This window comes from Salmo salar, chromosome ssa22 (assembly GCF_905237065.1).
Source record: "Salmo salar chromosome ssa22, Ssal_v3.1, whole genome shotgun sequence".
Lineage (NCBI taxonomy): Eukaryota > Metazoa > Chordata > Actinopteri > Salmoniformes > Salmonidae > Salmo > Salmo salar.
In genome coordinates this window covers 18,292,443-18,317,254 of record NC_059463.1, presented here as the reverse complement: position 1 = coordinate 18,317,254, position 24,812 = coordinate 18,292,443, and the positions used below count along the sequence as shown (strand labels likewise).

Genomic DNA, 24,812 nt, shown 5'->3' with positions numbered 1-24,812 from the left:
ACAGACTGAGATGATACTGGGGAAGAGGAAGACAGACTGAGATGATACTGGGGAAGAGGAAGACAGACTGAGATGATACTGGGTTAGAGGAAGACAGACTGAGATGATACTGGGTTAGAGGAAGACAGACTGAGATGATACTGGGTTAGAGGAAGACAGACTGAGATGATACTGGGTTAGAGGAAGAGGAAGGATGTTAAGCTCCAGGAGGATCTGACCCATTCCCCCTGTAACTCTCTCCCTCCTTCGCCCTTTCCCCCCTTATTCTTTTCCTCCCCTTCTTCCTGCCTCAATCCCTCTCCCCTTCTCCCTCTACCCCCTCTCTTCTCTCCCCCTCTTCCTCCCTTCTTCGTCCCTCTCCTGCAGGACTTCAGGGCAGCAGTGTCGGAGGCGGTGGGGGAGGATGGGGAACCTGTGGTGGAGGAACAGAGGCTGGGGGAGATACTGGGCACCCTCCCTGAGGTCTACATACTCCACAGCAACATCCTCACCGAGCTGGACTCACGCATCAAACAATGGTGAGACATTCAGTACATTAAACACAGTGGGATATCTATATATGCAGATTCAGTGCCTGTTTTTATATCCCTGCTGAAGACACAATTTTATAAAGATGCGTTTAATGTATGATTTTAATTAGCTAATATTATTATTATTATATGCACTCATAAATAAATACCCACAGACTTGTAAAGTTCATAGAAATGAAAAAGCATAGACAGTTCTGCGTTTTAAACGCATCAAGTAGAATGATTGTAAATAGTATCCAACTGTATATTTTTGAATTCTTATTCATTCAGGAGCTCAAGAGGTATCGACATGTTTCTCTGTCCGTAATTCAATAACTTACCTGTCAACCGTTATTCAATAACATACACTGTCAACCAATCCTCCAAACCTCCACATCATTCCATTCCCCATCACCAGGGAGGAGAGCCAGAGGGTGGTGGATGTGATCCTGTCTCGACGGGAGGAGTTTGCTGGGTTTGCTACCTACATCTCTGAGTATGACCGGAGCATGTCCCTACTGGCAGAGAGCTGCAAACTCAACCCTGCCTTCCATGACATCGTCAAGCAGTTTGAGGTAAGAGGCTATACTTAGTCTGAGCTTAGAGACTACTTATAAAAGTGGAAGTCCTTTACCTAAAACCCCGATGTGAGTCTTTATCTTGTGTTGATTTAAACTAACCTTTGGATATTCATGCTCAGAAGAATCAGTCCTGAAGTCATAGCCACTGTACCTGCCAGTCTGTAACAATGTCTTTATTCAGCCAGGAGTTCCCAGTTTCCTTTATATAGGAGCTTTAGTTTGTCAATCAGACTCCACTGGGAATCAATGGCCTTTCCAAACCCTCTCTATTCTGCTCTGCTCTATGGGACTGACCTTTTCAACGTGCTACTCTGATGTTTTATACCTCTCAAAGACCGAACACAAACCTTTTTTGTACTGTGCATCCCTTTATCTTGGCTGTCAACAGGAAGTACTATCTGAGAGGATGTCATCACTGGTTAACGGGAATTGATCATGTGATCACCATATCCATCAGGAAGAATATGTTACACAAACTTGCTTTGCACAGCTCCGTAGTATGCAAAGGGATTCTCAGTTGAGTAGGGAATGTGTAATCATAGTCCCTAATGATGATGATAGGAACCATTATTAACCATGGCAGATGATGTAAAACATGCTCCCAGATAAGACCATCTGGATGCAGCCATGGATTTCTTATTTCCTCTCCAGGCCTGACTGGCCTGTATCATTGATTCAGTGCTCATATAGTGGAAGTTTCTCACATGCTTCAGGTCACCTTGCTTACCGTGTTAAGTCCTATTGATTGGTTATGATAGAGTTAGCAGTTTGACTTGGAGAATGATCTATAAACGCACTATTTCAATATTGGATTGGCCTTTGTGTTAAGTTTTTCCAATGAATCTACCAATTAGTCTCAGCTCTCATTGCTACAAAGATTGTACACAAGACCACCCACAGATATGCATAACATACTGTTTCTTGCATTTAAATGAGTTAGAGGTTCCTAGGCATATTTTGAATCACCTCAAGTTTCATTATAATTATGTTAATTTTGGAAATTAGTCTTGGCTCTCACTACTACTAAGATTGTACCCAAGACCACCCACAGATATGCATAGCATACCGTTTCTTGCATAGTCATGAGTTAGCAGTTCCTAGCCATATTTTGATGCGTAGTGATTGGTAAACAATGATTCTACGCATCTCAATAGTGATTAGGAATGCAACCAGACAAGGAAGAGCAACTGTCTCAGCTTATGAATATTCAGGAGCAGCTGCCCTCACCAGATATACTGTGGCTTTACGGGACTGGCAATGTAGGTATCGCAGAGAGAAAGAGGGAGCTGGAGAGAGAGAGGGCGAGAGAGAGCGCAAGAGAGAGAGAGAGAGAGAGGGAGAAGAAGGATAAGAGAAACATTTGACTTATATAAGCTCTTTTTTTCAACCACTCTATAGGTAACATAAGCATTATCACTAAATGTATGTCAGAAAAATCCTGTGTTTAGCTCAAAGTTAAACACTTTGGGGAATGTTCTGAATATTAATGTTATTTCTAGTTTAAAGCTTTTAACTATGAATAACATCCCCTCGTCCTGGCTTTGTAGTGGTTACATCAGAGACAGTAAGAGGTAATAAAGGTGTGATGGCTGCTGTGTGGTGTGAGAGAACTGCCAGGGGGACTCCTTCTGTGTGACCTCCCTGTAATGAGACACACAGGGCTCTCTGGGACAGCAGTAGGAACTCACAGGTTACAGCCAGAGTCACACAGCTGAGAGGTACAGTAGTTTATCCTGCTATGGCAGTTTAGCCAACGATCAATGCAGAAAGTGTTTTCCATAATGTCAGGTGACCATTTAGATGATTTCGTGACCTTGGGACTATTAAGGTTCTATCTGCTCATAGTTCTGAGATATTGGACATCAACGTTTTCACATCCAAGATCTCAGAACTGTTTTGTAGTGAATTCTTCTTTCATAACCCGTTAAGTTCCTCACCTTAAAGATAACCCAAAATTTGAAGACATTTGTAAATCAGATTTTTTAGAGTGTAATCGCAGCTAGAACCTTCTGGTTCTGAAATGTCAATCTGGGTTCAGTCGTAAGGTTCTATCTGGCACAGAATGTTACAATTATTTCAATTTCAATAGAAACTTGCAGACATTTAATGATTCAATGAAGAGAATACTCTTCCTTCTTTCTAATCACATCATCAAATATATTAATTCATGTTCATCACATATTTGTTAAAGCGATAGTGGAGAACTAGCAACATTGCTAAAGCTTAGCTCTGGATGAGTAAACTGATATATTTGTCTGGTCTCTGACACTCAAAGTCAGTAAACAACCTACTAGTTATCAATAAAATGTGGTAAGTTTGTAATTGTAGTGAAATACCACTTCCATGGAGGTTTTCTTATTGATATAGAACAAGGTAAAAACAGCAAAGTCTCTACATTTGTAATCGGCTGTGTGTAGCTGGTGGAGAGAGTCAGGCGCAGGACAGCAGATATGAGTAATCAATGTATTTACTCAAGTAATCACAAATACAACACAATATACTGAGCCCACAATAACGGACCGTATGCAAGACAAACAATTACTCACAAACAAACATGGGGGAACAGAGGGTTAAATAATGAACAAGTAATTGGGGGATTGAAACCAGGTGTGTAAGACAAAGACAAAACAAATGGAAAATGAAAAGTGGATCGGCGATGGCTAGAAGGTCGGTGACGTCGACCGTCGAATGCCGCCCGAACAAGGAGAGGGACTGACTTCGGTGGAAGTCGTGACAGTACCCCCTCTTGACGCGTGGCTCCAGCAGCGCGCTGACACCGACCTCGGAGTCGACCCGGAGGACGAGGCGCAGGGCGATCCGGATGGAGACGGTGGAACTCCCGCAACAACAAAGGGTCGAAGACGTCCTCCACCGGCACCCAGCATCTCTCCTCTGGACCGTACCCCTCCCACTCCACGAGGTACTGAAGGCCCCTCGCCCGACACCTCGAGTCCAGGATGGCTCGAACAGCATACGCCGGGGCCCCCTCGATGTCCAGAGGGGGCGGAGGAACCTCCCGTATCTCAGACTCCTGGAGTGGACCAGCCACCACCGGCCTGAGGAGAGACACATGGAACGAGGGATTAATACGGTAATCAGGGGGTAGCTGTAACCTGTATCATACCTCGTTCAGTCTCCTCAGGACTTTGAATGGCCCAACAAACCGCGGACCCAACATCCGGCAGGGCAGGCGGAGGGGTAGGTTTCGGGTCGAGAGCCAGACCTGGTCCCCCGGTGCAAACACCGGGGCCTCACTGTGGTGGCGGTCGGCGCTCGCCTTCTGCCGCCTCACGGCCCGTTGTAGGCGCACATGGGCGGCGTCCCAGGTCTCCTCCAAGTGCTTAAACCATTCGTCCACAGCAGGAGCTTCGATCTGGCTCTGATTCCAAGGTGCCAGAACCGGCTGATACCCCAGTACACACTGGAAGGGAGAGAGGTTAGTGGAGGAGTGGCGGAGAGAGTTTTGGGCCATCTCTGCCCAGGGGATGAACGCCGCCCACATCCTGGTTTACTCTCTCCACCTGCCCGTTACTCTCAGGGTGAAAACCTGAGGTGAGGCTGACCGAGACCCCCAGACGTTCCATGAACGCTCTCCAGACCCTGGACGTGAACTGGGGACCCCGATCAGAAACTATGTCCTCAGGTACCCCGTAGTGCCGGAAGACGTGAGTCTATAGGGCCGTAGGGAGACTGGGCAAAGGGAGGAGATGGCAGGACTTAGAAAACCGATCCACAACAACCAGGATCGTGGTGTTGCCCTGTGAGGGAGGAAGATCCATCAAGAAGTCCACCGACAGGTGCGACCACGGCCGTTGTGGAATGGGTAGGGGTTGTAACTTCCCTCTGGGCAGGTGCCTGGGAGCCTTGCACTGGGCGCACACAGAGCAGGAGGAAACATAAACCATCACGTCCTCGGCCAAGGTGGACCCCCAGTACTTCCCACTAAGGCAACGCACCGTCCGACCGATGCCAGGATGACCAGAGGAGGGTGACGTGTGGGCCCAATAGATCAGATGGTTGCAGACAGCAGACGGAACGTACAGGCACCCAGCTGGACACTGGGGGGAGTGGGCTCTGTGCGTAACGCCCGCTCGATATTCGCGTCCAGCTCCCACACCACCGGTGCCGCCGGAAGTATGGGAGTGTGATCCATGGACCGCTCCTCTGTGTCATACATCCGGGACAGCGCGTCTGCCTTAGCGTTCTAAGAACCTGGTCTGTAGGACAGAGTGCAAATAAAAACGGGTAAAGACCATGGCCCACCTTGCCTGGCGACGGTTCAGTCTCCTCGCCGCCCGAATGTACTCCAGATTGCGGTGGTCAGTCCAGATGTGGAAAGGGTGTTTAGCCCCCTCAAGCCAATGTCTCCACGCATTCAGAGCCTTGACAACAGCAAACAGCTCCCAGTCCCCCACATCATAGTTTCGCTCCGCCGGGCTGAGCTTCTTCAAAAAGAAAGCACAGGGGCGGAGTTTTGGTGGCGTGCCCGAGCACTGAGAGAGCACGGCTCCTATCCCAGCCTCGGACGTGTCCACCTCCACTATGAACGCCAAAGAGGGATCCAGATGAGCCAGCACGGGAGCCGAGGTAAACAGAGCATTCAGGTGACCAAAAGCCCTATCCGCCTCAGCCGACCACTGCAGTCGCACCAGTCCCCCCTTCAGCAGTGAGTTAATGGAAGCCGCTACCTGACCAAAACCCCTAGATAAACCTCCGGTAGTAGTTGGCAAACCCTAGAAACCGCTGCACTTCCTTTACCGTGGGGTGAGTCGGCCAATTACGCATAGCTGAAATGCAGTCACTCTCCATCTCCACCCCTGAAGTGGAAATGTGGTACCCTAGGAAGGAGACGGACTGTTGGAAGAATAGACATTTCTCAGCCTTGACGTACAGGTCATGCTCCAACAGTCGACCAAGCACCCTGCGCACCAGGGACACATGCTCGGCGCGTGTAGCGGAGTATATCAGAATGTCGTCGATATACACCACTACACCCTGCCCGTGCAGGTCCCGGAAAATCTCGTCAACAAAGGCCTGGAAGACTGATGGTAAGGTTCTATCTGGCACAGAATGTTACAATTATTTCAATTTCAATAGAAACTTGCAGACATTTAATGATTCAATGAAGAGAATACTCTTCCTTCTTTCTAATCACATCATCAAATATATTAATTCATGTTCATCACATATTTGTTAAAGCGATAGTGGAGAACTAGCAACATTGCTAAAGCTTAGCTCTGGATGAGTAAACTGATATATTTGTCTGGTCTCTGACACTCAAAGTCAGTAAACAACCTACTAGTTATCAATAAAATGTGGTAAGTTTGTAATTGTAGTGAAATACCACTTCCATGGAGGTTTTCTTATTGATATAGAACAAGGTAAAAACAGCAAAGTCTCTACATTTGTAATCGGCTGTGTGTAGCTGGTGTAGAGAGTCAGGCGCAGGACAGCAGATATGAGTAATCGACGTATTTACTCAAGTAATCACAAATACAACACAATATACCGAGCCCACAATAACGGACCGTATACAAGACAAACAATTACTCACAAACAAACATGGGGGAACAGAGGGTTAAATAATGAACAAGTAATTGGGGGATTGAAACCAGGTGTGTAAGACAAAGACAAAACAAATGGAAAATGAAAAGTGGATCGGCGATGGCTAGAAGGCCGGTGACGTCGACCGTCGAATGCCGCCCGAACAAGGAGAGGGACTGACTTCGGCGGAAGTCGTGACAACAGTGGGCTCTAAACATGCTTTAAGGCACCTGTATCTATTTGTTTCTACCATACGTTATGCCAATTCTTCTGAAAAGTGGTGGGAAAAAATAAACGGAATTACCAAAGAGGACCAGAACCGATATGAATAATCAAGGATATGATAAATGTATAGTTTTGAGAGAATTCATATTTTTCAAATCCCAGATCTCAGAACTGTTTTGTGATGTCTTTCTCTTTCATGACTCAGTAAGTACAATACCTTACATACATATGTTATTTTATTGTGTGATTGGACTGCAGATGAACCAGCACTGTGTGATTGGACCGCAGATGAACCAGCATTGTGTGATTGAACTGCAGATGAACCAGCATTGTGTGATTGGACTGCAGATGAACCAGCATTGTGTGATTGGACTGCAGATGAACCAGCATTGTGTGATTGGACTGCAGATGAACCAGCATTGTGTGATTGGACTGCAGATGAACCCGCATTGTGTGATTGGACTGCAGATGAACCAGCATTGTGTGATTGGACTGCAGATGAACCAGCATTGTGTGATTGGACTGCAGATGAACCCGCATTGTGTGATTGGACTGCAGATGAACCAGCATTGTGTGATTGGACTGCAGATGAACCAGCATTGTGTGATCGGACTGCAGATGAACCAGCATTGTGTGATTGGACTGCAGATGAACCCGCATTGTGTGATTGGACTGCAGATGAACCTTATAGCACCAAGTTCAAAGGTTTTTGCTCAGATAGAACTTTCAAATTGTTCTTTTTTTAAAATCATAAATGTACTTTTTAAATAATCAGACATATCTCACATGTAAAGGACCACCTAAAGAGCAACTCTATGTGAATAACTAATGGTCAGATAGAACTTATAGTCCCAAGGTCTCGCACATTTTTGTATACTTTATATCTCTTCATTATTGGTTAGATTAATGTTCATTTTGTAAGCTTAAAGGAGTTTGTCCTTCATCTTTTTCCTCTCTCTTTCTCTCTCTCTCTTTCTCTCTCTCCCTCGCTCTCTCTCTATCTCTCTATCTCTGTCTGTGAGGTAAGTGGAGGGTTAAGCTCTTTAAGCATTGGTCCAGCAGTGTTGTGTTGTGGGGTGTAATTTCATTGTGGATGTGGTGATGACAGTGATGAAGTAGCTATGCGCTGTGATCAGATCACCATAGGACCTTAAAAGATAAAAGCCCCTCTTCAGCCAATTTGTTGTTTACTGTGCTGCTATATACAGCGGCCAATGATGTGTGTGAGTATGTTTGTGTGTGTGCATGTGTGTGTGCCTGTGTGTGTGTGCCTGTGATGTTGATGTGATATTGAATGCTTGTGTTGGTGTTTGTGCCTAGGTGTTTGTGTTCCCTTGAGAAGGAAACACAGGAGGAGAGTGTTTGTGTGTGAGATGCAGCAGGTGCACAGAGAGAGATAAAGACAGTGCGATGGTGATAAATCCCAGTATAGGCAGCTGGGTAATGAGGCAGACACAAGCTAATTAGAGAGGCAGCCTCCTTTACAACTCCCCAATTAGATCACCTGTGTGTGCAGCCAGCGAATCAGCTGGCCATGACTGTGTGGTGTGTGTGTGTGTGTGTGTGTGTGTGTGTGTGTGTGTGTGTGTGTGTGTGTGTGTGTGTGTGTGTGTGTGTGTGTGTGTGTGTGTGTGTGTTGGCATGTACAGGCACCGCCTCTTTTTGGCTCACTTACCCAAACAACCACGCACTAATTATCATATTTGGCGCGCCATAGAAGCCATTTCAGCCGTACAAGTGTCAACTGGATCACAATTTACATAAACAAGCGACACTTGAGGTGCTGGTATTCTGTTAGGGAGAGGTTTTAATGATGGGAGGTTTTTATTGAAAAGGGTGGGGAAAACTGAAGGGTAATCCAAAGCGAGAGAGAGGAAACCACACAGAGCTAATGTAAGGTGCCTTTAGAGAGACCCTTATGGAAAAACACATGACGTTCACATGTGATCTTATGTGAAGTTAATGTGATAACGTGACATCATATAAAAGCAACATGTGATAACATGAAACTACATGTGATAACATTTGAGCACATGTGAAAGCTTGAGTTACATGTCTAGCATATCACAGAGGGTGTTCTAAGGCACACAGTACTACATAGAGCCATGGCTACATGGAACTCATTTTCACATCAGGTAACTTATGCAAGCAGCAGAATCAGATTTTTTTTTTAAATGATCAAAATAATGTGAAGAGACACACACACAGGCACAGACACACATGAACATGATAAGACACACACTCTAAACATGGATGTTGTATTGTAAATATGTGACCAACCAGCTCAAATCGGTCTTATGTAGCAAAATTAGAAATTGTGTTTTTTACATTGGATAAAAGTAGAGACTCAGAACTAGAAAATGGTATATCATACACAACAGTTGAGGAACAATGGGAAAGTAATTCTGCTTTGAAAGTTAATACAATTGTAAACTCACTTTTGAGAAAATGGCCTTTGAATATTTTGGTACTACTATTGGAGAGCCCTTCTTTGTCTACACCCATTCAGCCTCGTTCACACCCTCTTAAGCCTTAGCCCCACCCATCTCTTTAAGGGTTGATCCAACCGTTCTGTACTAACAACAGCAGTCAAGCATCCAAGCTAACATATTAGCGAATTCCAGATACAAATGAGAGAACAGCTCACTGAACATTACTTACATTTACATTTAAGTCATTTAGCAGACGCTCTTATCCAGAGCGACTTACAAATTGTTGCCCTAGCAGTGCTGGTTAGGCTGTTTTCATGTTATCCAGAGCATTGGTGACTGCAACTGTGCTGTCAGAATGTCCATTCATATATTCTGAGCGTTTCGCTCTCGGAGCGTTCAGAGTGCACACTGGACGCTCTGGCCGATGAGTAGAGTTGATCCGAACGTTCTGACCTCACAACGGCAGTCAAGCACCCAAGCTAATTAGCTAACATTGGCTAGCTTGCTAGCTACTTCCAGACACAAATGAGAGAACACGCCACTCTGACCATTTTACTCGCCCTAGCAGAGCTGGTTAGGCTGTTTTCATGTTATCCAGAGTGTTGGTGACTGTAACTGTGGTGCTGGCAACAATTTACCAAGTTAGCACAGTGGATCTGGACCGATTCCGGCTGAGAGTCGGGGCACTCGGATGAGAGACAGACTCGGCCGACGTCATGTGGCCCGAGTCTGGGCAGTATTACTTATGGTTAGGATGCAGGGATTGAGCTCGGGCCGATTCTGGTGTGAGTTATCTGGCCCAAATGTATTACTTGGGGCTCGGGCCGATTAGGGCTACGCTCTGGCAGATGATTACATGGGCTGCTTTATTTAATTAACATTTCATAATTTATTTTTCCATATTTTCTCATTGTTTCTGTGATAAAAAAAATACAATTAACATTTAAATGAAATTCGTTAAGAGTCCTGTGTAGTATTTTAGCATTTCGATACTTTGTGCAAGACAATTGATAAGCATTACAAATTTTGCCTGGAACTTCCCGAGTGGCGCAGTGGTCTAAGACACTGCATTACAGTGCAAACTGCATTTCTACAGATGCGGGTTCGAGACCAGTGTCGACCGGGAAACCCATGAAGTGATGCACAATTGGCCCGGCGTCGTCCAAGTTAGGGGAGGTTTTGACCGGCCGGGATGTCCTTGTCCCATCGCGCTGTGGTGGGCTAGGCGCATGCATACTGACATGGTCACCAGGTGTATGGTGTTTCCTCTGAGACAAAATGCTTTTTTGTGGATGGAAATTATTTGTATGTATAAAATGTATAATAGTAATATTTTAAGTTACTAAATCGGGTAATTTTGTATACATTTATTTACATTTGCATTGGGCCGCTTCTGGGGGGATTCTGGTAAGATGCCGGCAAAGTCATCTGAATTCTGGTAGACATAAACGGTGCGATGTACTTGGGCCTATTCTGGGCAGTCATTCATTTTGATTACGGGCAGAGTCCAACACCCGATTCCGGGCCGATTCAATCTGTTCCGCCCCCCGGAAGAGGGCCACCTCTGGGCCGATTCCTCATTGCTAGCAGGGTAATTACGCCTTTTTTTTACCAATGTTTACTGACACCGGCAATATTCAACGGGTGTTGAGCGTTTGTAAATTCAGCATTTATTCTGCGCTCTGGCACACTCAGACGAGAGTGCTCTGAAATCAGAGTAGATGGCCAGACTGAATTTACGAACGACACCCGAAAAGGTTACTTGCAAAGCGGAGTCTTTTGTTAAGACATGTAGCGAGCTAGGTAAACAATGAACCATAATCCCAACTCATGACATTACTACCCTGCATGAATCTGCAGGAAGCTAACCAACCAGGTTCATTGTTAATTAGCTAACATTAGGCTATAGCTAGCCAAGCAAATGGCTCTGAGATATAAATAATACGATTATACACGTAACGTTAGCTAGCGAGCCAGCCAGCTAACATTAGCTACCTAGCTAACAGTACACTTTAACTTGAAATGAAACCACTTTCTGTCAAAATTAGAAACATGTAATATCTGAAAATGTAGCTAGCTAGACTATCTTACCCGTATACATCATTCATGGATGGACGCGTCTCCTGTCGGATTCCATGGTTGCCCTTAGTTTGAAGATGTAATCCAGAGACAGGTGTTTTCTCCAGATGTGGAGTGGTCAGGTTGGTGGTCAAACGATCTGTCAAGATGATTTAATTATTCCTTTTGTCGTCTATGTGTGTTCAAATCCCAGGTGAGACACGTTAAATAATAGTTACTGTGTATATATAAACATGCACAATGTAATGTGAAAGGTTACGTGATCACATGTGAAAATCTTCATCTGAAATATCATTACATGAGAACTGTTCCAAAACCACATAATTTCACATGTAAAATCATGTGACTTTCCACATGTGAAATCATGTGGCTTTTCCATAGGGGGAGGGAATGGAGTAAGAGAAAAGGAGAGTGAAACAGAGACAAAGAGAGAAAGAGAATTTAGGGAGGTGAATTAGCTGATTAGAGGTGGGGGTTTGACAATAGAATCCTGGTTCCAAATCGTTGCTCTATTTTTACTCTGTTCCGCTATGCTCCATCTCTCATAATGAAGACCAAGGTTGGTGTGTGTTGGCTATTAATCCTCCCCTTTATAGGGCCAGCGATATTGTCTCGCCAGCCCTGTGTGTGTGTGTGTGTCCGTACATTTGTGGGTGTGCTTGCATTTGTCTGTGTGTGTGTGTGTGTCCTTGCGTGTGTGTTTGCATGTGTGTGCATGCATGCGTACGTGTGTGTGTGCTTACATGTGAGTGTGTGTATGTGTGTATGTTTGCGGGCCTGCGTTTGTGTGTGTGCGTTCCACAGTCACCCATTGTAAATGAAGGGATGGATGTCTCAGTCCCGCGGGGGGTTATCTCTTTGTCTCTAATGAGGAACGGGGCTCTATTGGGTTAGGAGACTCCTCAGTCAGTGGTGATGTGTGGATCTGCTCTGGGCCCTTTGTATTATAGACCCTCTCTGGGACTGGGAATATATGTCCGTCAGACACAATTAGCCTCTGATAGATTTGTTTTAGATATTTCTCTTATCCTCCCCTTCCTCATTTGAAGGGATTCCATAGGGCAGAAGAATAGAGACAGTACAGGGTTTGTGTGGTGAGGAGATTTGGAGTGGTCAGGTTGGTGGTCAAATGTTCTGCCAAGATTATCTCATTAATCCTTTTGTCATATCTAACTTTGAATTGCATAATTTCAACAGAGCTTACTTAGGTTGAGAGTAGTGTTGTGCATTGTATTATTTATTTGCGTGTGTGAGGTTATGTGTTCATGTCTGTGCGCAATGCGTGTGTGTATGTTCCACAGTCATGCATGCAGGTGTGTATTAACCTGGCAATGTGTTTATGTGTGCAGAAGCAAGGTCCAGATGGAGCTCAGGTCCAATTGAAGCACCAGCTGCTGCAGGTCATTGTGAGAGTCCTCCAGTACCGCATGCTGCTCACAGGTATTTGACACACACCTCATAATGTGCTATTGCAAAATTGTAATACTAACTTTCATTGATGTACCCTATCTTGGCTCTCGACCTTGAATAGTGTTATTTGGCATTCTACACATTATTCATCTGTTTCTGTTTTTGAATAATTTGTTTGTTTGTGCCATTATGTTTTCTAGATTACTTAAACAACCTCTCCCCTGATTCGAAAGAATATGAGGATACACAAGGTATGGTCTTTCTCTGCTTTATAAGAATTGCTGTAGTTTCTTCTATACACAGTCGTCTCTTCAGCAGTGACACACACACACACGCATGCGCGCACGCACGCACGCACACACACACACACACGGACTTAGATACAATATCATAGGTTAGTTGTTTAGGCCCAAACATGGCAGTGTTTACTCCCTGCATATTGATGGGCTTTCTGTCTCTCCCTCTGTGTTCCAGCTGCCTTAGTCATCGTTTCAGAGGTGGCAGACCAGGCTAATGAAAATCTTAAGCAAGGGGTAAGTCGGTGTGTCTGTATGGGTGTTTCTGTATTTATTTCAGACGATTGTGTACATGTGCTCATGCAAGTGTTTGCTAGAGGTATGCATGTACAGAATGTACAAACTTGGAGTGTGAACTTGAAAGTGTGGAGACAGCTCACATTTTCCCAGTGTAAATCCTTCTTGGTTCCTCATGGCAACACTATTGTGAGTGAAACCGCGTCAGGGATCTTGGAGAGGCCTGTCTCTCTGCTCTCACTGGGCTCTGTTGCCTATTGATTCATGTGAGGGTGAGGAAAGATGATATCATCAAAGATCCCAGGTGCATCGTAACAAAGGGTGTAGTATGAGTAAGGACATTACTTACATTGTAGAGCACACACACACCCTCACACAGATCCTCCTAAGATAGATGTTCTATCCCTGTCTCTCACAGCCACACAGATCCTCCTAAGATAGATCATATATCCCCTGTCTATCACAGCCACACAGATCCTCCTAAGATAGATCATATATCCCCTGTCTCTCACAGCCACACAGATCCTCCTAAGATAGATCATATATCCCCTGTCTCTCACAGCCACACAGATCCTCCTAAGATAGATCATATATCCCCTTTCTCTCAAAGCCACACAGATCCTCTATCCTCCTTACCATCTCACCTCTCTAATATTACTCTCTTTTTCTTTACTTTATCTTTCTCTCTCCCTCTTTCACTCAAACACACACTTATTCCCTCAACGGATCCTCTGCGCTAGCTCCTTCCTGTCCCAATCAGACTATGTATACACTGTGACAGAAAACTGTCATTTATATGGTAATTTGGGGTATTATCAACAGTAAAATACTCTGAAATGTTTTACTGCAGCCAACTGTAAATGATGGTGCATTGTGGGAAAATGTTGTGGGCGGGGTAATAATTGCTGTATTTCGAATGGAAAACCTTTCGACCACTAGTGGGTGCATGGTATTGTTGTTTCTGGCTCATTAACATATTGTGTATTTGTTGCACCCGTGAGTGAGAATGCTGTACCAATTTAACTCCTATATGGTTATATTGTCCCATCAATTTAAAATGTATAGGGGACAGATTGGAATGGCAGAAAGCCTTAAGCCTTAAATGGTTGAGCATTTTGCCCTGTCTGTTTTGGTCTGTAGTCATTGACAGTTTGGAAGCCTTTGTTAAGGCCTCTAGAAGTCCCACCAATTATTCATTAATGTGCTGTAATGTGAAAACACTTTACCTAGCATCCAACCTGCTTGCACCAATCCCTTATAATTACAGAAGAATACTGTGAAATACAAATGCCTCAATAAATTTCCTAAATTTATCCATTCATTCCGATTACGGTAGCGTTTATTTTTTTACAGTATAACACAGTACATTTTTGGGTATTGTACTGTGTGTCTATATACGGTACTTTCATTGATTCCTTTTTTATATTACTGTAATATAAAATACTGAATTTTACTTGCCACCGAGCTGCCTGTAAGCTACTTTTTTACTGCCTGTAAGCTATACTGTCAAATTCATGGTAACCCCTTTACAGTGTATGTGTGTGTGTATGTCACACACACACAGACACACACACGCACACGCACAACACACACTATCTCTTCCACTCCTATTCAGTTTCCAGCAGCACATCCCTTTCCGCCGCCCTCCCTCTCATTCACAAGGACAGTTTCTCTCTTTACCCATCTCTCACAGAAAAATCCCTCCTTATCTCACTCTCCTCTCTTGTCCCTCTCTCTCTCTGTCTCTCTGACACACAGGAGAATTTGTTGCGGCTGGTCCACATTGAGTACAGTGTCAGAGGCAAGAGAGATCTACTCAAGCCAGGAAGGGTGAGATCAGTGTGCCTCTCTCTCTCTCTGAACAGTGTTACTCTGTTCAACAAACATAACATAAACAGTGAATAATACCAATCTCAGACCGTGGCCTACTAGAATTCCGACACAGGATCTAAAAGCCCACTGCTAGTACACTACAGGCAGTCCTCTTGCTAACATGTTCTCTATTCCTGTGTGTTTGCAGGTGTTTGTGAAGGAAGGCACTCTAATGAAAGTTTCAAGGAAAAGCAGACAGCCCAGACACCTATTTCTGGTAACTATTACCGGTCTACTAACCACTATCCTCTTCGTGTGCCATTAAAACGTTCACTAATATTTCAGTATCACACATGGGGGTTATTCTGATCATGTAAGGGTGGGGTCTCATCCAAGTTTTCTGGATACTGTTGTGGCTGGTAAAGGCAATCAGATGTAGAAGGAGACAGGGCGAGGCAGGGAGGCAAAGGGAAGAGGCAGAGGGAGGCAGAATGTAGAAGCAGGCAGAGGAACGAGGACAAGGCCACAGGGCCACACCCAGGGTTGCAAAATACCAGGAACATGAAATAAATTCCCTGGTTTTCCCAAAATAACAGTTGGAGGATTCCGGATTTCCTGCTTATTCCCTCCTGATTCCGGGAATCCTCCAACCGAGGTTTTGAGGAAACCAGGGAATTTGTTGAACGTTCCCAGAAATTGACAACCCTAGCCCCACCATACCCAGCCAGGTGCCTCCCTCTCTCAGGGCTTGTTTTCGAGGGCCCTGCTTCCTCACAGGATGTTTGGTGTGGGTCACTGGATGCTGGCTTCCTGTGCAGTGAGGGGACTGACAGAGCTGCAAATGCTAGACACTCTGTAGACTGGGGGGAGGGACATAAAAACAAAGTCTTAAGGAAGTAAATGGTAGAAAGAAGAAAAGGGTATCATATACTATTGTGACATTTACTAGTATGTACTTTGTATTGAAATAAAACAAAATGTGTGTTTATTTTAGAATCTGTATTATATGAACACAACCCAACTAGCACATTTGGTTCCTTGGAAGTTGTGGGAATGTATGTTTTTGGTTTCACATTGGTTGTGGGAACAATGCCGTATGTTTCTTGGAACAATTTGAGAACATGACTTTAAATAGAACCATGAGGAAACATGTAGGAAACATAATGCTGAAGTACTGAAATTCCCACAGAATAACGTTGTTTTTTAACATTCTCTGAATATTCTGAAAATATAAATAGAACCATAAGGAAACCTGTAGGTAACATAATGCTGAAGTAGTTGGAGAACATTCCTAGAACATTACCAAAAATGTAATTTAATGTAACCATGTTTGAACTTTTAGGAAACATTCTGTTAAAGTAATGAAATACCAAGAAAATAACATTATTTTGTCAAGTTCTGTCACAGTTGTCGAAAGGAGAAGTGGACCAAAGTGCAGCATGTGTGTCGTTCCACATTTTCTTTACACTGTGAAACTATGCAATACATAAATAAACTGAATAACAAAACAACAAACCGTGAGGGAGCGGTGAAACATACACTGACTCAAAGATAATCTCCCACAAACCCAGGTGGATAAAAAAAAAAAAATACTTAAGTATGATCTCCAATTAGAGACAATGAGGACCAGCTGCCTTTAATTGGAGATCATCCCAAACAAAACCCCAACATAGAAATACAAAACTAGAACCTGAACATAGAAATAGAAAACATAGGGGGAAAAACCCTGTCACGCCCTGACCTACACTACCATAGAAAATAACATCTTTCTATGGTCAGGACGTGACAAGTTTTAAATGTGCTGAGAATGATCTAATGCCAAGCAACTGTCCTGCACCATTCTCAGAACATTGTGGGAAGGTTGTATGCAAAATAACCATAGGACAACCACGCTCTCACCGAGCTTTAAGAAACATATGGTTCTCAGAACGTTATGTGCTAGCTGGGAGCCATTCTTTGAGGAGCTATTCACTTTCGTATTGTCTTCATGTCTCTCTCTCCCTGTGTGTCCCAAATGGGTTGTATATCAAATCAAATCAAGTTTTATTTGTCACATGCGTCGAGTTCAACAGGTGTAGACCTTGAACCAACAATGCAGTTCAAGAAATAGAGTTAAGAAACTAAAGTAAAACAATTCTATAGAAAATAACACAATAAAATAACATTAACGAGGCTATATAGATACCACCGGTACCAAGTCAATGTGCGGGGGTTCAGGTTAGTTGAGGTAATTTGTACATGTAGGTAGGGGTAAAGTGACTATGCATAGATAATAAACAGCGAGTAGCAGCAGTGTCAATGTAAATAGTCCAGGTGGCCATTTGATTAATTATTCAGCAGTCTTATGGCTTGGGGGTAGAAGCTGTTAAGGAGCCTTTTGGTCCTAGAGTGATGGTTGAGAGACTGATATGTGTGTGAGTAACTGGGTAGCTCCTCTGGAGTAGATGGCTGGAGAGGGGCAGCAGGTGTAATGTAAGGGCCTTTAAGGAAAGCGAGTCCAAACAGAGATGATGAAAGCCATCACTCACTTAGTGACATTGAGGAGCAGCGCTCAACAGCCATTAAGGCACTGTCATGGCAACCAGAGGAGAGTCACTGTCATGCTAACCAGAGGAAGGTCACTGTCATGCTAACCAGAGGAAAGTCACTGTCATGCTAACCAGAGGAAAGTCACTGTCATGCTAACCAGAGGAAAGTCTTAGAGAGGAGAGAGCCATGAGTGAAGAAGGGATTAGGGGAGGATGGAGAAGAGAGAGGGACTGTCACAGGAGGGAAGAAACAGGTGAAGTACTTGAAGCAGAAGAGAGGAAGAGAAACGTGTTGGGAAAGTGAATGTGCAGTAGTTGAGCATCTAATGCATTGTTAAAATTGAGTTTCTAGGTTGTATTTGGTACACATCTCTTAGTCTGTAATGTGTGTGTGAGAGCCTGGGGTAGAGTGGGGTGGGCCTGCAGTGTGAACACCCCTAAATCAGATCATATCAAATTTGATTGGTCACATACACATATTTAGCAGATGTTATTGCGGGTGTAGTAAAATGCTTGTGTTCCTAGCTCCAACAGTACAGTAGTATCTAACAATTTACAGCAATACACACAAATCTAAAAGTAAAAGAATGGAATTAAGAAATATATAAATACTAGGACAAGCAGTGTCTGTGTGGATTTGACTAGAATACAATAGAATACAGTATATACATGTAAAACAGTTTGCAAACATTATTAAAGTGACTAGCGTTCCATTATTTAAGTAACCAGTGATTCCATGTCTATGTATACAGGGCAGCAGCTTCCAAGGTACAGGGTTGAGTAATCGGGGGGTAGCTGGCTAGTGATGGCTATTTAACAGTCTGATGGCCTTGAGATCAAAGCTGTTTTTCAGTCTCTCGGTCCCAGCTTTGATGTACCTGTACTGACCTCACCTTCTGGATGATAGCAGGGTGAACAGGCAGTGGCTCGGGTAGTTGATGTCCTTGATGATCTTTTTGGCCTTCCTGTGACATCGGGTGCTGTAGGTGTCCTGGAGGGCAGGTAGTGTGCCCCCAGTGATGCATTGGGCAGACCGCACCACCCTCTGGAGAGCCCTGCGTTTGCGGGCGGTGCAGTTGCCCTACCAGGCGGTGATACATCCCGACAGGATGCTCTCAATTGTGCATCTGGAAAAGTTTGTGAGGGTCTTAGGTGCCAAGCCAAATTTCTTCAGCCTCCTGAGGCTGTTGCGCCTTCTTCACCACATTGTCTGTGTGGGTGGACCATTTCAGATTGTCAGTGACGTGTACTCCAAGGAACTTAAAGCTTTTCACCTTCTCCACTGCGGTCCCGTCGATGTGGATGGGGGTGTGCTCCCTCTGCTGTCTCCTGAAGTCCACGATCAGCTCCTGAGTTATGTTAACGTTGAGGGAGAGGTATTTTCCTGGCACCACAGTCAGGACTAGAGGGTCACATGCTGTTTTGTCCCTTTTGAGCTTGTTTTGTTGTTGTGGTGGTGGCTGGTTCCAGGGCCTCCACCCAGACCAGGCAGTTTCTCAGAGCAGCTGGGAGCTGGAAGGGACCGGTGGAGAATTCCTGGATGCTGCCTTATGGGCCACGGATGTTTAGAGCACACATGATGTGTGAATAATGATGTCACTGCTTTTGTCCCACTCTAAATAAGGCCCTCCAACACAATAGGCTGAAGTATGTTTTGAGGATTACAGTACGTTGGGTGTAATAAGCAAATAAACGGTGGTAACTTTTTATTGTGTGTTATATGGGAATGTCTGGTTTGAGGCGTTAACGTTTGAATGTGTGAATAATATGAAAGGAAATCCCCCCCCCCAAAATGTTGCGACCAAGGAGGTTCCTCATTGAACACCTGATTTACTAAACAAAAGGCACATCTCAATAGGTGGTCCAGGTATGACATGACATGACACAAGTGGGGGGTGGGGGCTTCCTCTTTTGTTCTCTATTGCTCCTCTACTGTTCCTCTAACAAGGCGGGAGATCAATGACATCACATCTGACCATCAGACCAACTCCTTCAAGTTTGCAGTTGTGTCGAAAAAATACTATTTTATTTTACCCTTTAGTGTGTGTGCTTTACTATATTTATACTTGGGATATCACTTTTCAATAGGACATTTTCAAAAATCACCGGAGGACGTCTTTAAGTTTATAGTGCCCCCCTGTGGCAAATTCCCTTTGAACGAGATGAGGTTTGTCTTTCCCATCTCCAGAAGTGTGTTCTTGTTCACTCCCCCCCCCATGCATTTAAAAGCATTGGATTGGATGCAAGCATGGCTGGAGGGAGTATTTCTCACATTCCTTTTAAATCCATTAGGGAAAGTATACGAGCACACACTTCAGAAGGGTAGAGGACCGGAATGTAGCCGTATATTTCAGGCTGGCAGACAGGCTGTATTTGCACACATGACAGTAATCATACCTCTGTCCCTCTGTTTCTGTCTCCACCAGATGAATGATGTGATGCTGTACACCTATCCTCAGCAGGATGGTAAATACCGGCTGAAGAACACTCTCTATCTGTCTGGGATGAAGGTGAGTCCCACCCCCTCCTACTGAGATGACCTTCCCTGACCTTCACACCTCACCCCTGACCTATGGCTTTGTCAACGTGTCTTTCTGTCTGTCTGTGTGCTGACTGCTGTGCTGTGTGTCCTGTTCTCCCAGGTCAGTATACCCGTCATAGACAACGTGCTCAATGCCCTGAGGATCGAGGTGAATGATGTCAGTATCACCCTGTCAGCCAGGTAAGTCAGAGCAGAGGACATCTGTCTGGGGCTTTGTACCAGTCTTGTCCATTGGTTACATACAGTATGTATTTATATGCATATACTGCATGTATATGTACACATGTATATTTATTTATTTATTTATTTTTATTTAACCTTTATTTAACCAGGTAGGCAAGTTGAGAACAAGTTCTCATTTACAATTGCGACCTGGCCAAGATAAAGCAAAGCAGTTCGACACGTACAACAACACAGAGTTACACATGGAGTAAAACAAACATACAGTCAATAATACAGTAGAAAAATAAGTCTATATATAAAGTGAGCAAATGAGGTGAGATAAGGGAGGTAAAGGCAAAAAAGGCCACGGAGGCAAAGTAAATACAGTATAGCAAGTAAAACACTGGAATGGTAGATTTCCAGTGGAAGAAAGTGCAAAGTAGAAATAGAAATAATGGGGTATGTCTAATTATGTGTACAGCCTGAACACATATCTGTTTCTGTGTCCCTAGTTCCTGTGGTGAGAGAGAGGACTGGTTCCACACGCTGAGTCGGGCCATAGCAGATCATGCTGCAGGCCTGTGTACTTTCGGTGGCCCCTGCAGTGAGGTAATGAGTTCACCGCTGACACTCAGGACAGGGCATACCATTAAAGCTCACTTATAACCAATTTAACGTGTGACATTTATAAAATGCAGAATAGGTTGTTAACGTTGTTATAACGTTGTTGTTATGTTGTTGTAACGTTGTAACGTTAATGTATTGGTTTGTAATGTTGTTGTAATGTTGTTGTAACGTTGCTGCCACATTGTCTTCCCATGCAGGCACGTGAGAAGCTGTGGATGGCCCTGGGGGAGGCAGCTCCAGTGCTGGTGCCCGTGACTCATGTGATGATGTGTATGAACTGTACCTCCGACTTCAGCCTGACCCTGAGACGCCATCACTGCAACGCCTGTGGGAAGGTGAGACACACACACAGGCCTTACTGTAGGAACCCGTCAATCATACTGCTGTCATAGGAGACCCCAACCCACTGTTTTACATTACCCTGGCAGACTCTTAGTATCTTGACTTCTTGATCTCCAATACTCCTTAAATCAGAGGTCCTCTCGCTCCACCTTCACACTTGTTCTCTCTCTCTCCACACCCAGGTGGTGTGTCGTGCCTGCTCCAGGAACAAGTATCCTCTGAAGTACCTCAAAGACAGGATGGCCAAAGTTTGTGACCACTGCTATGCTGAGCTCAGGAAGAGAGGTGTCAGTATCTCAGGGGCGTGTGGTAACTCCAGCCCCTGCACCCACCGGGCCAGTCGGCCCCTCTCAGCTGTGTTCCAGAGCTTCCAGCCCCCAAGCCTGTGGAGGAGCAGGAAGAGCACCTCTTCTCTCAACCAGGTCCGCAATACTCATCACCTTTGATCTTTGACCTTTATCAGTGTAGTTCTGTAGTTCTGCTCTGATGCAAGATTCTGTGGTATGCCCTGCTAACTCCCTGATGTTGACCTCTGACCTATGTTGCAGGTGGTGTTGGGGGCTGAGGGCTCGGCCATGAGTGGCAGCCTACAGCGGCGTAAGAAGAGCAAGAGGAAGTGGAAGAGGCTGTGGTTCCTCCTCAAAGACAAGGTGCTCTACACCTTCACAGCACGTGAGGTGAGGGGGCACAGAGTCTCCCACACCAGCCCCAAACACACACACACACACACACACACACACACACACACACACACACACACGTGAGCACTCACCCTCAATATACAATATACTCACAATATGCCCATATTATTCTGGACTCTTTTAAAAGCTTCTACAAAGTCTCTCCTGATCTGGAGAAATTCTGTGCTCTCTCTTTATTTGTACTGTTTATTGTATGTTTTTTTACAAGCTTTGTAGGTAGCTACCATTTATAATAAGCAGTGTCGTTAACTTAAATCACAAATACAAGTCTGTGTTAGTTTCCTTGTTTCTCAAAATTCTGGTAAAACATAATTGGTATATGCAGCTGAGTATATGACTTGTCCTTTATAAATGTCCCTACCTCACTCTCTTCTCTCAACACAGGACAAGATGGCATCTGAGATTCTGCCCATGCAGAGTTTCACAGTGAAGCTGACAGAGAGGCCAGAGGGAGAGGAGAGCTCCAACGTGTTTCAGCTCTACCACAAGAAGACACTATACTACACCTTTAGAGCAGACGATCAGCACACTGCCCGCAGGTCAGGCTACTCACACACACACACACACACACACACACACACACACACACACACACACACACACACACAGTGTTCATGTTATTCACTTTTGTTTTGCAGGTGGGTCAATGCCATGGAGGAGGCCACAGTGTTATAACACCTGCCTGTATGCACAGACCAACGCTGCTGTGCATCGCCTATCGACCCACTCTCTCTTTCCTGTGTCTTCTGCGCAAAACCATCCTTGACAAGGCTGCCATCTACAGGCAGAATGGCATACATGCAGACTGTGTGTGGGGCAAACATCCAAGAGTGAGCCTCTTCAGGTGAAAACCTCTCATTCGAGTACAGTGTACAGTGTAACTCAGACTGGGTCAGTTCCAAACTCACTACAGGACTTTGTTTGGGTCAGCAGTGGCGAACAGGACCCTGAAGAAGGACGAAACGTTGGTTGCTAGACCCATTAAATGTTTGGGAGCATAATTAAAGTATTCGACTTTCTTTTTAACACAAATATTCTGAGGAAATACATAGAGCCAGCTCAAACACACACAGGTCCCTGTGTCAAAAGACCACAACTGCATGCCACAACATGCCACAACTGTAAAACTCCTAGACAATGTGTATCAAAATGTTTGATTGACAGCCTTCAGTGCCAGTGCACATTCACACACTTGTCTTTTCTGACACTCTTTGTCTACCATGAACTTGTACATGGAACAACTTTGTATGGGTTCTGTTTTGGATAGTGCAGACCGCTGTACAAACAATACCAAATCAAAATGATGTCCTACCATGGCAAAACGCAGTAACTACGTCATTTAAAAAAATACAAACTCTTACATCAAAGTATTTTTCTGTCGGGACAGACAGTAATCTCTGATACTCCATGATATATTCGGATCAACTGGCTTGTTCTTGTGTCAGGAAACGAAATAACACATTAATCAGATAATATACCTGGCCATTAAAACAGATCAAAGATTTTTGATCAGAATTCGTAGTTACTGCGTTTTGTATTTGTTGGGCAGTATAAACAGCTTTGGTATTGTATGGAGACGTTTATGTACTGTAAGAGACTGCATCGTATTTTAAATATAGTGTAATGTTCAATTCACACATTTTGAAGTGAGGTATAATAAGTATTTGTACAGCAATGTTATTATATGATGTTACAAGCGAAAGCCATTTTAATCATTATATCTTGTCCAATGTATTCTCTGTGAACATACTTATTTTACACCACAGGTGTGTAATAACAATGCCAGAATGTGAAATGTTACAGACAGTTTTAGTATTATTCAACAAAAGATCATCTTGAAGTATATTTCATAGCTGAATGTATAGTTTTTGATCCTTTTCGAAAGGGTGGTTACATTTTTGAAGTGCCAACAGTTTCCATTTGAATGCCATGCCATGTGTTATGGATAAACGATTGATAGTCTTTATGGGAACGGCTGAAAAGTAAAAATGGTCAAACAAATCAATAAACATCAGTTTTAGCAGCAACTCAGCCCTTTTCTTTGATGCTGATGATGTCACTCCTTTTTCTCTCTTTTCGAATTCTCCTTCTTTGAGAACATCAGATATTAACAGACTATCCCTGTCAGACTTGTCAGACTACATTTTATTCTAGTCAAAATGCAACTAGTCGTGCACATCATGAGTACATGTATCTACGCTCAGTCGATACGTTCGGTCTTCATACCTGGGATTATGGGTTATACCAAGAGTATTATGAGATTGGACCTCTAACATGGCTTTGTATATAGCACCATTTAAATGTTGATGTACAGTATACAGTTAAACAATACAGTCAATAAACTCATCAGAAAAAGTTGCTTCTACCGTGCTTCCATAAAGACCAACAGAGAAGGAATGTACATTTCATCAGAAACAATAATGGTGCAGTTGATATGGCACAGTTACTTGGAGTATGTAAATCAAATCAAATGTTATTCGTCGCATACACACATTTAGCAGATGTTATTGCGGGTTTAGCGAAATGGTCAGTGGGTTATGTCCAGGTGAACATCCTACGGAAGGTCACTTCACAAACAGACAAACTCATCATAAACAAACTGGCCCTCTGTTTCTCTCGAGCTTTGAGCCTGGGGCTGATACCCGCAGAATGCTAAAAAGTCATGCAGGTGTACTTGTCGATCAAGCTGTGGTTTAGCGATACTGTTGAAGCTTGAGCCCGGTCTAGTCCTAGAAATATAGCCTCAGACTAAGCTACCTAACATTTAAAAATGGAACTATCAGGA

The 24,812-nt window shown here is 44.1% G+C and overlaps 1 protein-coding gene across 2 annotated transcripts in view; it reads left to right on the top strand.

The window, feature by feature from the left end:
- The window catches only part of LOC106583046 (FYVE, RhoGEF and PH domain-containing protein 5), a 46,443-nt gene extending 22,061 nt beyond the window's left edge, over positions 1-24,382 (top strand). The window contains exons 6-20 of one of the 2 annotated variants that reach the window (XM_014166805.2): positions 367-518; positions 928-1,084; positions 12,720-12,810; positions 12,981-13,031; positions 13,255-13,313; positions 15,072-15,143; positions 15,334-15,402; positions 20,080-20,163; positions 20,296-20,375; positions 20,870-20,966; positions 21,182-21,319; positions 21,509-21,748; positions 21,875-21,976; positions 22,412-22,566; positions 22,666-24,382. In XM_014166805.2, coding sequence (XP_014022280.1) covers positions 367-518; positions 928-1,084; positions 12,720-12,810; positions 12,981-13,031; positions 13,255-13,313; positions 15,072-15,143; positions 15,334-15,402; positions 20,080-20,163; positions 20,296-20,375; positions 20,870-20,966; positions 21,182-21,319; positions 21,509-21,748; positions 21,875-21,976; positions 22,412-22,566; positions 22,666-22,702 — 1,584 coding nt within the window. In that variant the 3' untranslated portion in view covers positions 22,703-24,382. Of the gene's footprint in view, positions 1-366; positions 519-927; positions 1,085-12,719; positions 12,811-12,980; positions 13,032-13,254; positions 13,314-15,071; positions 15,144-15,333; positions 15,403-20,079; positions 20,164-20,295; positions 20,376-20,869; positions 20,967-21,181; positions 21,320-21,508; positions 21,749-21,874; positions 22,004-22,411; positions 22,567-22,665 lie in introns of both variants that reach the window. The other variant, XM_014166804.2, reaches the window with a different exon arrangement.
- The last annotated feature ends 430 nt before the right edge of the window (positions 24,383-24,812 follow it).